Source organism: Falco biarmicus, chromosome 1 (genome assembly GCF_023638135.1).
Source record: "Falco biarmicus isolate bFalBia1 chromosome 1, bFalBia1.pri, whole genome shotgun sequence".
Classification (NCBI taxonomy): Eukaryota; Metazoa; Chordata; class Aves; order Falconiformes; family Falconidae; genus Falco; species Falco biarmicus.
This window is the reverse complement of record NC_079288.1, coordinates 107749273-107763445: the sequence shown is the minus strand read 5'-3', so window position 1 is coordinate 107763445 and position 14173 is coordinate 107749273. Positions and strand designations below refer to the sequence as shown.

Here is a 14173-nt window from a genome sequence, read left to right as displayed (position 1 = left end):
GGGCAACTTGTAATTGCTTAATCTAGGGAGGCTCAGAAGAATACATACATTTACTTTTAATACCAAATTTGTGTTTGGAACAATGCCCTTCGACAGCCAGTTTTAATAGGAACATAGGACCTGCCATGCCACATTAAGCCAATGATCCATCAAGTCCAATATTCTCCACTATGCTTGGCAAATGCAAGATGCTTCAAAGGAAGGCAAATTGCCCATCATGCACTTGGCCAATTTTTCAATTTGAATAGTCCATTGTGCAAAAGCCATTCCATTCTTCATGTCAAGTCCTTGTCCCATACGGTTACAGATGTTAAAGTAATCAAGTGGCATGAATGACCCAATGTACCATTTTAATAATATTTAAGGCTATGTTTGTGCTCTTATTGGGTCTGTTTCTCCTGAACTGTCAACTGGTTTTGTGTACAATGCTCCTCACATTCATTCTCATTACATCTACTTCTGCTCTACTTCAGTTCAGCAGCTAAGCAAATCGACAGTATTCACAAATCCCCAGTGCTAAAAGATCAGTTATGATTTTAAATAGATATTAGTGGATTATTTCTGTCAAACAGCTACTTGGTGTAACAAAAAAGCATGCATCAATCAGAACATTATTACAATAGTGCTCCACTGAATTTCTGTCATTTGAATCATATTTTATTGCTGCACAGGAGTATCTTCCAGTTTCTGAGAAGTAAACTTTCTAATCCAGATCTCAACACTTTTCAGTTTTGACCCATGCCTAACAAATGCTAATGAATTGTTGGCTAGGGGAGCTGGTGTGTTGTTAGATACTAGAAACCACAGGAAGATATTTTCATTATTTCTTTTGATATAATTTGCCTATTTATTTATTGATCACTTTCTAAGCATACAATATTTGTTTTCTTGTTCTCTGCTGTTTTCCTTCAAGATTTCATTTACTGTTTGAGGGCCAGGGATATATCTTGCAATATTTTCACGTTTCCTTTCCTTTTGCTGTCTTGCCACTTGGTTGTAACTTAGGAATCAGGGTCTGTCAAATCACCCCAGACACGTTGGTTAGGTCTACCTTCCTACATCAAGAGTATCTTACATTCTGGGCAGCACACAGGTATCAGAAGGCAGAGCAATAGGAGAGGACTGGAAAGTAAGGTCAGAAGCAGCACTACAGTCATTGGTATATTTTACATATATATATTTATAGTCTAGGATTATATTGTATGTTCTGTACAACAGCACAGCAGTGCTTCAAGGACTCTGTGAGACAGTGACTGTACATCTATGTAAGAAGCAGAAGTAAAAAGCTTTCAAGTACATGAAAAGAGATGATAAATGGATACTTTAAAATGCAGGTTTTTCTTTTCTTATCTAGGCTAGTTTGGGTAGAGCTTTTCTTTTCCAGCACTGCATGGCAGAGATTATCTAAGGGATCTGATAGCTCTAAGGGACCATGAGAGAAAACAAATATAAAAATACAAGGGAGAGAAAAAGGTAGAGGAGACAAATGGAAGAAAAAGTTTATACAAAACATGGAGTGGCTGAAAGGGCAGAAAGAACAATCACAACTGTGACTGAAGTCCAGTAAAACAATATGTCAAATGCAACAAGGATTGATCCAAAACACCAGGTAACGTTTCTCTTCACATCTCCTCCCCGAGCCTCAGACAGAATCAATGGCAGTGACAGGTATTCTCTGCCAAGGCTTTGCTGCTGAACTGGCTCCAAATTTCTCAGCGAGAGCTACTAATAGTTGTTGATCCATTATGTGGGGATGGCAGCACAGGGGACAAGAGGAAAGATGGGCAAAAGAAAGGAATAACTAGGGAACTTATATGGGAACAGCAAGCTTTACGTGTCTTCGTACACAAAATGTCTCATTTTTCTTCATGGGAAGAAGAGTCAGGTTTCATATCTCAGTTTGTCATACGGACCTTTCAGTTCCTGCAAAAGTCAAGGACATCCTAGTACCTTTTATCTGGACTTTGTGGTTTGCACGAAACTGGATGCTGGTTATTTAATTGGCTCAGCATAATCAGACAATGGGGAATCCAATAGGGCTACAAGGAGACAGTTAAGGAAAGTGTCCAGCAGTCGTTTCATGATCCAGTGAGCCGTGTTGTATTAATTGTGGGAGTGTCACAGGGAGCAAAGGATGAACATGCAGATACTGAGATGGAATGGAAAGAAGCAAGCATGAGTGTATCTACCCCATTTCTGTAGTGATGTCATCTCTGAAGATAACTGAAACAAACTGTTGCCTCCTCCCTAAAATCTTTTTAATTTTCTCCTGTGCATCTCACTGGTTTTGAACAAGTCAGTGTATCATTGTTGGTCTTTTTAGAAATCCGCTTTTGTTCACAGTAATTTTCACTCAGCCCTTTTTATAATGAAAATGTATGTAATTTGCGGTGTCTTTTATCTGGTACAAGCATCTTCATTACAGTGTGTCAAGAAGAAAGAACAGAGAAGTCAAGATACATTTCTGTCACTCATGTATGACTTGAGACATCCTCTCTATCAGATAGTCATATACTCATGTGTAATCAGTCCTTTCCATTTTCGAGTGTCAGACAGAACAGGTAACATAACAGATTAACTCTTGCTAAAATGTTTGCTGAAATTATACTGAAATATGTTAAGCGCTATCTGAAACTGAAAACAGACTGTTCAAAAATGGACAAAGCTAATAGCTTGTTTTAAAGTGAAAGCACCTCGAATGTTAAGAAGTTAAATGGTCACCCTTTGATGGCTTATGATATAATTTCAAAAATAGAAAGTTTAAGCGTGTGAGGTTCTTGAAATTTTTTTACCTAATACTGCAAGTTAGTTATATTTGATGATTACATATGTAAGAAAGGTTTTATTAATTTCAGAATCCCATTTTGGCCATATCTTTATTTTTGTAATTTTAAAAAATAATTCTGTATGTCTTTTAACTTACTGAGTTTACACCTAGGATGTATATTTACATGTGTGTTTTTAACAAGCCCTGGAATAATCTTTTAATTTCTTCAAATTAATTCCATGCCCACATCAAAGTCCATGATGTGCAGATTCCTGATTTTCCAAAATCTGACTTGCCAGGCACATATTTCTGTCAACAGCTGTTTCATCTGATAAGGAAACAGTTTGTATCTCCATTATAGATTAATTTTGATGCTCCCAATTCCAATTTTTCAGTGTTTACTCTACCTCTCACTTTCATCTTACATTAAGATGAAATTGTATTTGAGCTCCCTATTGGTACCAAATCCCTGTTAGTAGACTCTAGAAGCCTGTCAGAGGGGATTCCTAGGCAAAGATTTCATTGTCACAGGCAGTTTCCACACAGCAGCTGTGGCAATGTAATGAAAAATATTGAGGGAGATGGAAATACCTCTGCTATGGGCATATAAATGCTTTCTGCACAAAAGGCCTTTTCTTACACATGTCTGTTATGTTACCTATGTCTGTCATGTTGCAAAATCATCTGCCTTCTACTGCTCTTCTGCTGAATTAGCATCTCTGGTCTCATTTTCTGAGTTTTAATGGGAACTGTAGTTGCTGTTTACTCCTAAAAACCAGGACATGGTGTTTTAAAAATTAATGCAACCTGTGAGGGCCTCCTGAGATTTACTTCTTCTCCTTAAGTTGTTTCAGTACCAGCCCACCTGGATTTGGCTGTGTTCTGAAACCCTGGGAAAATTTCTTCCAGCTTTTCATGAACACAAGTAACTGCTTTTATTAGAAGCTAAATATTAAACTGAAACTCCACTGAAAATGATTGCAATGTTTCCATTGACCTGAACTCACTGAAAACGCGACAATATCCTTAAAAGTTTTTGCTTTCCTGAAGTTGGAAATCTGACTTCCACATCTCTGTGTCAACACCTGGTCACACATGCCAGGGTACTACAGGGACTGCTGAAAGACAGGAGTGCTGAGGTTCTTTAACATTACTTTCACTTCTACAACCATCTCCCCCGCCAAAACAGGTATTAATTGCATGGGACATCCACCTGTTACTGACAACAGTAGAGTTATTGTAATTTTCATGGCAAAAGTTGTTGCATCTTCACTATATTTTAAATTGGCTTCAGGGAATAATTTATAAGTATGGTCATGTCTCCCTTTTTCCATACTTTCCCATCTTTCCTGTCAGTCACTTTGAAGATTGTTACCAGTAAATGTAGTCTCTTCTCACAGAAAGATCCTGTTTGTTTTTTTCTTTCTGTTATTGAGCACCTCTCCACTGCTTGAAACTTGACATTTGCTGGCTCCCTTTTCTACAAAGTGGCTTTTCTTACATATAAGACAGGAAAACTGTAACAAAAACACGTATAGGAATTATTCTCATTTCATAACACAGAATATGTATACGGGATCCCCAGCTTTGTAGGACACCTGGACCTGGCGTGAGTTAAATGCCGAGTGTGCTATGCAAAAGCAGGCTGTTGGCATCCTGTGGCTGCTTTAATCAGACAAGTATATAGCTTCACTGTGTCTCTTATATTGATTCTGATTAATTCCTAATGAATGTCTCTGAGCACATCTTATTTCAGAGATCAGATATGGCCTCTTCATAAGAAGTTTATTAACAAAAGGCTCAGGACTAATCCACCAGTTGCCAATATTATCTTCTGGTCATTTGGGAATGATATGCTAAGTGCTCAGTGCTTCACTGTGCAGTGAACAGCAAAACATTTCAGGGGTAAGAATTATTTGGTAGAGCTGGAAACGTGATTCTTGCCATACCAGGTACTGAACTACTTTCTCACTTGGCCACAAATGACTCAGGATCTCTGCCGGAGGATGTACTCCCACTCACAGCATAGCTGCACTACTTAGCAGGATCTTCTTTCCATCTCTTCCCCTTGTAGTTGCCCATTCCTCCACTATAGCAAAGTAGTGGTTTTGGATGACCCACTGAGTTGCTGTCACCCAAACATTTAGCACCTGTGGTTAAGTGTGATCACATATTCCACAGAAGCCCATGGAAGCAAAGATTACATTTTCAATCAACACTCTGCACTGTGGTATTTATTCCTTTTCCAACAAGAGGAATTTAATGCTTTGAGGTACGGCAAGTAGTTAGTACCAGATGATATTTATCAAAGGGTTCTGATGTAATTTAAGAAAATTAGGCTCTGAACCATGACAGAGTCAGGTAATCTTTCAGTCAAAATCACCAGACATCCTGGACAATGGAGCTTTGAATGGTGCAAACCAGGATGAAGGGGTTTCTCCTCCGCAGGGAGCCATGCTTGTCACTCAGATTTGTTTTTATGAAGTAAGCTGCTGTTTAAATTTCTTTCTGCTAAGGTGTCACAAAGGAGAATGTATCCACAAATTAAAATATATTACAGTATCAATTCACAAAACAGTGTGAAAAATCCACTTGTTTCTGGATTTAAAAATCATCGTGAACTGTTCCAATTCATCACTTGACCTGTTTGTCTCTTGCTATTATTTTTACTATGTCCTGCTTCCCCATTCTGATCCCCACAGTGCCTCAAATCCTGCTTGTCCAATCAGAGAAATGTCAAACTGTGTCCAAATATATTCAGACTTAATTACTTGCACAGGACAGAAATCATTGCTAATCTGCTAAAATAAGCACTACTCTGCACTCCATATATCCATTGCAACTCTCAATTTCATTAGTTGAAATGCTGAATACATCCAAGTGATAAATTTTTTTACCAACCAGCACGGGGATATTACCTTCATCCACCCATGTCTGAAGAAAAATTAGTTGTTAAATGTGTTGTCTTGTGACAACACGTTTACTTACCACATGGTTGCCAGCACTCAGCAATAGACTAAGATTCACGTTTACATTTTCAAGGAGTATTGAGTGACACAGGGACACTAATTTAAGGAAGAAAATCCAGCCTGATATATAAATGAAAAGAAAACCAAATCTTATTAAAGTATACTTTTTAAAGTTTATAAGCTACATACAGTCCCCAGGGCAATGTACAGCTAAGGGAATTGATCCCGTAGTCCCTTTCTTAGTAGCACTTCCGTTAACTTCTAATTTCTACCAGTATGAGTGAAAAGAGAGGAATAAAACTTAACTGGCATAGGTTCAGGATTCTCTGGATCCATTCAGACATGTGCAAGGACATTGGATATGTTTACAGACATATCTGGTTTGCCTTAGAAAAAAGGAAGTGGCAGGTGCAAATATGTAAATGTACACACAGTTGCTACTTAATGCAAAAAAAAAAAGTATTTGTCCATTTTGTCTAGAAAGACATTTTGCAGACCTTTGAAAATGTAGCTAGTATCTATCTAATGGTTTTATTGGCAGGAGACTTCAGTAGCCTTTTAATATCATAAAGCAGACTACGTAATACAACTGTAACACACAGCTCTGAGGGCCTGGTTTCCAGTAGGTGATTTGACAGTATTTCATACCCACTCACTTTGCATGGGCCTGAATGGCTACACAGCATGCATGAAATTACAGGCTGAAGTCTCAAGAATTTATCTCTTCATCTCATTTAAAAGCCTTAAACCATAATATTAGTTCTGAGGCTGAGATCTGCTTACAGATCAGTGACATCACATCACTCCATCTTTTTTCTTCATGCTGATTAACCTGTTTAGACTTTCATAGAAGTCCTTGATGTAGGAGCTAAATGTCCTTGAAAACACTGGGTTCTTGGCAAGTAGGCAAATTCCCAGTATGAGGCAAAGAAGGCCAATTTTGCTTTCATTACACTGTTGCTACTCCCACCAACTTCCCAATTTTCATGAAAGTAGTACACACACGTTAGAGAAGGGTTCAGTGTACTGCACGACCTGGATTCTATTTCTAGCATTACTGTGTCTTTTTGCCTCTCTTTACCTGTCACTTCAAGCAAATAAAAAACAGTTTTGTCTCTTGAGAGAAGATACTCTTACTTTTTATAAGTCAGGAAAATAATCATTTGGCATAATCATATGACATACAAGGTTGTTCTGCAAGGGAAATGGTTACTAGCAGTTTCTTGGATCTTGCTGGTTCTTAAATCTAAATCACTTAGTTTCAACAAGAAGGTCTTGGTGTCAACAAGCAGGTTAGGTTTATTTTCAAATTAACACCATTGAAAAGTACCTCTCAGAGACATTCTGGTAAAAGAAACCCCCAAAGTATATTCATTAAATGACCTTTTCCCTCACCACTTGTCACAGTCTTACTGATTTGCATACCCACTCAGTTAGGTGCCTTATAGATCTGAAATACTGCTATGCTAGTTCAGTCTAAGAATCTGAATATATTTCCTGATATTTTTGTATACTGAATGCCAGCTCTGCTGTTATGTATTTCAGATTTTTACTCCGTTAATTTGCCTAACTTAAAGAAGCTGAAAAAAATGAGAAATATGGAATTAATGTTTTTGACGATATTTCAAGGAAATTTATTGCTGTGGGTTCTTTAGACACCTTATTTCAATTCAGAAGAGCTGGGTTTTGGTCACTTCCAGCTGAAGAATACTCTCAACAGAAATTTAAAAATCTGAATTGCATATTTCTCATGATTTTGAGGAGAACAGAAAGATTCCACTAGAGAGTAGTCAATCCATATAAACAAAACCTCATTCCAATCTAATTCCACCCTGTCTTGATCAAACCAATCCAGTGCAAAGAATGATTGTATTCTGGCTCAAACCTGAAATAGTTATGGCATTAAATCCATATCCTAAAAAAAAAACAACAAAAAACCTAACCAAACAAACAAAAAATCCCCCCCCAAAAAACAAAAAAACCCAAGAGTATGAAGAATAATCTAGTACCTTCAGTAATACAATACTGTATCTGCTACATTTCATTATTTGCTGTAAAACTTTCAGGCTTTTCTGTTCTCTCTGTCCTTGTAGTAGTATACTTTTCATTATTTTACTCTTGTCTAAGCAACTTTGAGGAAAAGGTTTTCTAAATTGAAATGACATCACTTCAAAACCCTGTAAATTCAAGTTAGTGTTCACAAAATGTACTAGATTTTACAGTCAAAGGCTGCCAGTCTAATCAGTGGAAAACACAGAGAGCACAAGGTTCCCTGTATTGCTCTGCCTCGTATTTCAAATCTACTCATCCTTTTCCCCTGCTTTCTGCAGTTTGGTCCTGTTGACATCTACCTGATACTTTGGTAATATTACATGTTTTTGAGAAGAATAATGATTTTGGAACACTGGCATTATTGAGATTGTTAATGTTTTCAAAAATGTGTACATCACTCATGAACAGAAATCCCTTCTCAAGAACATTTGGCCATGCCCAGGATTTTGTAGGTGCAATTTCACTACTGTTAGGTTTCTCACTTGTCCTGGTGTTCCAAAAGTGTGGTTTCATGCATTTTATTTTTCTGAATAAGGGACTTCAGAGCCTCAACCACACCACCAAGATACAGCAATGATTTTTAAATTCTTACTGTCAGGTGAGGGAATGATGGCTGGAATTTAATCAGGCAAGGATCTTCATATCCCTGTTCCAATACCATGTTCTGGCGTCAGCCTGATACCTCAAACTGTGGTAAATTTTCTACACATCATTTTCTTGGGACTGAAATTGTTTCCCTACACATTTCAGTTGGAAACACACAATATTTCTAAGACTGTAACCATACTAAGTACATTTGAGATTTGTAATGGATTATTTTGTTGCCATCTTGGCTGTTTTTCAGGTAGGATCTCCTTCAAATAAATAAAGGGGAAAATTTCTCCATTGTTATTGTGTTGTAGAATTCAAATGCAAGCAAATGCTGGCCAAAATTGACCAGAAAGCAAGTCAAGCAGGAAGAGCAGGATGAAGAAAAGCACTTACTCTAAATGCACATTAGGAACCATGTATTTTGGCTTGGTGGCTTTGTAACAGTATGGTGAGAAAAAGAAAAGAATTTGGTAATTTTTTCTTACATTACCCTTCTCCTTCAGCATCAAAAAGGAATGCTCTCTTCCTTGAAAAATTTGACTGGCATTTCCTCTTTAACATTGGCAGTGAGGAGAATCAGATTGGTCAGAAAACCATGTTGCAGGAGTATTGTGTAGTAAAAAAATATGGCCCTCTACACATCGGTTATAGTGCTGTACCATGACTTTAATAAGGGTGGGGGTTTTTTGCCACTGTCTCACAGAGCATTCTCAGAAGCAAAATACAGCAAAAGTTCAGGTGAAAGTTCTACAGCATGAAATATGTATTAGCTGGAAAGTTATCATCATTTTACCCCTTGAAATGGAGGGATGTATCATTGAAGGCTTCTACAAGGATGACTTCCAAGTCAAGTATTATCAGTGACTTGGATAATTGCATAGATAGCAGTCATTACCTTTCACTGTAGAAACACCAGAACAATCTCTATTTAGACAATACTCAAATAATAGAAAATACAGTCCACAGAACCCGTAATTCAAATTAGCGATAGGAAGCACAACAGAAAAAGCAAGAATATAACTTTCTTAAAACTAAGAACCAATATTAAACCCCTCTTTTATGAATTCCTGAAAAGAAAACAAAACCTTGGTATGTTGAAGCCTTGCTCTGAACATACATTTGGGAAGCAAGAGCATTTTCATGTACATTCAGCTGTGCTTTTATGTTTTGTTCTCAAGGGAAATTCTAGGGGCAATTGAAAGTCCATTCCTGTAGCCCATTGTAATGATAGAGGACAATTTTTTTTTAAAATTAATACAATGTGGGCAGTAACATTTTTCTAAGTCAAAAGCCCCCTGCAAGAGTGCAAGGTTTCATGCAAGGATTGTTGCACTGCTATGCTCTAAAATATGTAACGTCGATACCATATGTATAATTAGGTTAGACACCTAGACATCCTAAATTAATAACCCAAAGTACTTCAAAGTTAAAGTAGCTACACGATATATTAGTTTCTTAGAGAGCAAAATTTGCTCTACCATGTCATGAAAGACATAAAAAACCCACTTCCCCAATTAATTCAAAGTCACGATGCAAACTAATTAAAACTGATGAAAACAAAACCCAGTTCTTTCTTCGAAGCTGTAGCTGGGTAAATTATCTCTGTGAAACTCTTGGTTGGATTTTCCTGCCCTTCACAAGTATAAATTTTGTACACATGGGAAACAGCAAAGGCAAAACCCCTTTTGGTCTGATACTGAGAACAGTGTACAGTGTGAGGTAATGACTGCTCTGTGCTGAGACTGCTTAATGATGCTCGGCGGAGAGAATTCTACCAGAGCAGCCATACATGGATTTAAGGTCCACTTTCTCTGAAGTCATTGGAAAACTTACATGAATTTCAGTTTCAGGAGGACCTGTGTTCAAAGAACATAGATTCACGCAAATTTATACCGATAGCCACACAATGCTTCAAAAAAGTTTAAAGCGAGAAGAAAACGGCATCTCAGCAGCACATAGGCAAAGGAATAGCTTTGCTGTATATATAAATCAAGGCATGTAGTCTGTGTGTACCTACTGTTCTGCATACTGTGTATAAACGCACACATGCTCAGCCTCAATTTTAATGGGATCGCAGGTCTATCATAGGGTAATTTTCCCCTATGTCATAACGCATCAAAAAAACGCCTCATAATAAGAAAGAGATTATATGTCTCCGTACAGCACGAATCTTTGCAACTGGTATCTGTAGAGCATAATTAGCCTTGATTACATGCAATGAGCGTCTTAACAGCCTCCCGGTTCCTTAGCTTGACACCGCGCAGGATTCCACCAGCCAAGCCCAAGGCAGGGCCACCTGGCGCACTCTGGCAACCCCGACTCGCTTTTACCACCAGCGAGCCGATCAGAAAACCTCTTTTTACCTGAAAATTTTAACTTCAGCTGTTGGCAGCGTAGGGCCGAACGTTTCTCACAAGAACGGCCCGGAACTACCTGCCTGCCGGCAGCCGCTGCCTCAGAAGCCCGGCCCAGCTACCCGCGCAGCGCCGGACGGGCCCGGCACCGCCTTTGCGGGCAGCTCCCGCGGGTCCCGCCGCCGCGGCGGTACTGGCACCCGATGATCGGCCGTGCCGGGGGGCGGCTTCACCTCAGCGGCGGCCGAGCCGCACTTGTACCGGCCCCGCGCCAGCGGCACCTCCCCCTCGCCCCCACCCGCGGGGCCAGGCGGGCGGGGGGGCCAGGGGCGTCCCCTCCTCTCCCGAGCGCCCGCTGCGGTAGGCGGCTGCTCCTCTCCGGCGCGGCTCGCCCCCGCCGCCTCAGTAGCGATGCTGTCCTAGCGAGGGATGATGACAGGGAGAGGAGAGGGGTAGAGCTGCCGCCGGGAGCCCGGTCTCTTGCTCGCCTCCCCGGCACTTCCCGGCCCCCGCATCGCGCTGCCGTCCTACCGGGCGGCGGGAGGCGAGGGCGGAGGGGCGGCGGGTTTTGTGGTGAGGGGCTTGTCCCCTCCAGGTGCGCGGTCCCCCGCCGGGCAGGGCTGTCCTCCTCCTCCTCCTCCCGCCGCCTTCCCCGCCACACACGCTGCCGGGCGAGGCCGGCCGGGAGCGGGAGCAGCAGCCGCCGCCTGAGGGGACCCTGACCATGTCGAGCAAGAGCAGGAAAAGCAAGGAGCAAGGGAGAGTGACCTTCCCCCCGCAGCAGGAGGAGGAGAAGGAGGAGGCAGAAGACGAGGAGCAGCAGCGCCGGCGCCGCGGCTGGAGAGGCGTCAACGGGGGGCCGGAGCCCCCGCCGCCGCCTCACAGAGCTGTGAAAACCCTCCGGGAGCCCTACGGCTACTACCCGCCCCCCCCGTTTGCCAGCACCATGTAAGTGGGGCCCGGGGGGCGCGTAGCGGGCGCTGGCCGGCAGCTCCCCCGGAGCGGCCGTGGGGGCCGCCCGCCGGACCCCGGCAAGTTGCGGCGCTCGGCCCGTCCCGCCGAGCCGGGGGCCGCGGCGGCAGCGCAGCCGCCCGGCCTGGCCCCGAGCGGCGGCTGGGGCGGGAGATGGGGCCGGCGCTGGCGGCTGGGGCGCGGAGGCTCCGGAGAAAGTGCCTGAGGGGACGGTCCGGCCGCCGCCTGCCCGCCCCGCTCCCTGCCCGGCCCCGGCTCCGGGCGAGGTGGGGGCAGCGGGCAGGCGTGCCGGGGCGGAGGAGATTCCCTCTTCTTTCCTCCCCCCCCTACCCCCGGCCGTTAGCGTAGCCGGCGGCAAAACCTAATTGTTGGCTCGGCTGAGGGAGGTTTAGAGAACCCACTCTACCCTCATGTACGGGCAGCGCTAATGCATCCCTTTTATATTTTTTAAAAAATCTAGGCTGTGATAAAACCAGACTCCCCACAGAAATCTAGGACACCTGTGCAGAAAAGCCTCAGTTCTTGAGATGCATCTTGTCCTGTTTGATGTCGTCGTCAGAAATTTCAGGTTTTTTAAGATGCAGTCATATATATATACATACATACTGACCATGCCTAGACTTACTGCAAGAGAAACAAATTCGGTTTTACTAACAGGGGTGGGAATGTTAACTTTCTTTGACTTAGAAAATGAAAGTTGTCCATTAATTATTCACTTACATTTATAATGCGCTGCAATTTAGACAGACTTGCCTGTGAGGATTACTTGATTATTTTATACTTGCAGGACAATATTTAGTTCTTAATTAAATATTTTAATTACTGGGTGACACACACTTTGTTTTGAGTTTTAAGGTAACATATTCAGCGTTTATAGAAGCAGCTTCAATTAAAATCACCCTAGAGACAAATGTAAAGTACAGAAATAATTAGAGTAGCGCTTGGAATGGGATAACTACAAATAAAAGTGCTTTTTACCATCCTGGCGCAGAAATTCTTCACAAATACACTGTACCTGGTGATCCAGACTTCGAGCAAGAGTGTCTTTCACAAGTCTTGAGCTGTCTGAAAGTTTGCTGGGTTTAAGTCGTTTGTCTGGGCTCTCTCTGTAGTTGATGGACTGAGAGAGGAAACGGCAGTGGCCAAAGCAGCGTAGTCATTTATTTTCTCTCTTGAGGTGCCTGTCTTTCTTCGTTCACCATAAGAAGAGCCTAGAGGATATAGTTTAGACTCAGACACTTTATTTTTAGACAGATGAAGCTAGCTCAGCTGAATTTAAGCTATGAGTCCTAAACTTCTGGATCCCTTTTAGGTTAGTGTCCTCCTAGAACTGTTGGCATATTCCTTTAGGAAATGGGTATTATGCCACCAGGGGATAAAACTGGAATTCAGTTTGCACAGCTATAGGCATTTGAGCCTGGAGTAAGCTCCTACTCTTGGAATTGCTCCCTAGTATATAATTCTTATGATCCTGGCCCAGGAGTCGATCTCAGCAGTGATTGTGAGCCACTGCCCTGTGGACTGACAAAAGGGCTGACATTAGTCAGTGCCGCAGGAGCGTATTGAACTGACAGGGCATAGAGGCAAAAGACCCACAACTGCCTTTTCCCCTGTTATGTGCCCGTGGTCATCCTCAGCATAGCACTGCGATTTTTCTTCTGGAGTAACATTTTGCGTTTGCTACTAATGCCTAAAATCATAGCATATGTTAATGAAATAAATGAATATCAGTTTGCTCATAATGCACCAAGATTGATATGCGTAAGGCTCTAGTGTACACAAAGTGGGTATGAGAATCCTTGACAGGAAGAATTTATGGTCTTAAATATTCGGTACTGACAAACAGTGCCAGGGGAAAGAGACAGGAATATGTGAAGTAGTTTGCGCAAGAAGATGCACTTAGTTGGTATTTGAAATGGTTTCACTCTGAAAGCTGTAACCTGTGCAAGGTACCTGTCAGTGTACAGCTGGCTCCCTCCTGTGCCAAATATTGCTGGAAAATGTAATTAACCTCAGATTCCCACTAAGACTGCAGACTAGATGTAATACTTGTTTCACAAGGTACTATATGCCCCAGTAGGATAAATGTGAGCAAAACCTGTAAATTAAATGTTGTAGGCATCGAAAGCTTGATTTTCTGAGTCTCTGAAAATCGTAGCTTAGTTTCCCGAGTGGAACGACAGAACGCAAAGGACTGAGTGTAATAGGAGCTTTAAAATTCTTTGTTGCCACAGCCTTGTTAACTTGGTTCTTTCCTGGTGAGTTGTTTGCCTTTTTCTGTGTGTGCGTAGATGCACTCCTGGCATCAAAATATAGTCCTTATTTTCCCACAGGAATTCAGATGGTTGGTATTTTCTGTTGAGGAGTTAGTGAAGAGTAATGGCAGGAAAAAGCTCTGCATAGTTTGTGGGGCAGGAGGAGAAGGAACAAACTAAGTGTGTGTATACCTCCTCCTGATATCTCATTCT

General features: G+C 41.8%; 1 protein-coding gene across 3 annotated transcripts in view; it reads left to right on the top strand.

The window, feature by feature from the left end:
• The first annotated feature begins 10896 nt into the window (after window positions 1-10896).
• The window catches only part of TRPC3 (transient receptor potential cation channel subfamily C member 3), a 44776-nt gene continuing 41499 nt past the window's right edge, over window positions 10897-14173 (top strand). For 2 of the 3 annotated variants that reach the window (XM_056358396.1, XM_056358408.1), the window contains exon 1: window positions 10898-11681. In XM_056358396.1, the coding sequence (XP_056214371.1) occupies window positions 11458-11681 (224 nt within the window). In that variant the 5' untranslated portion in view covers window positions 10898-11457. Of the gene's footprint in view, window positions 11682-14173 lie in introns of all 3 variants that reach the window. The other variant, XM_056358399.1, reaches the window with a different exon arrangement.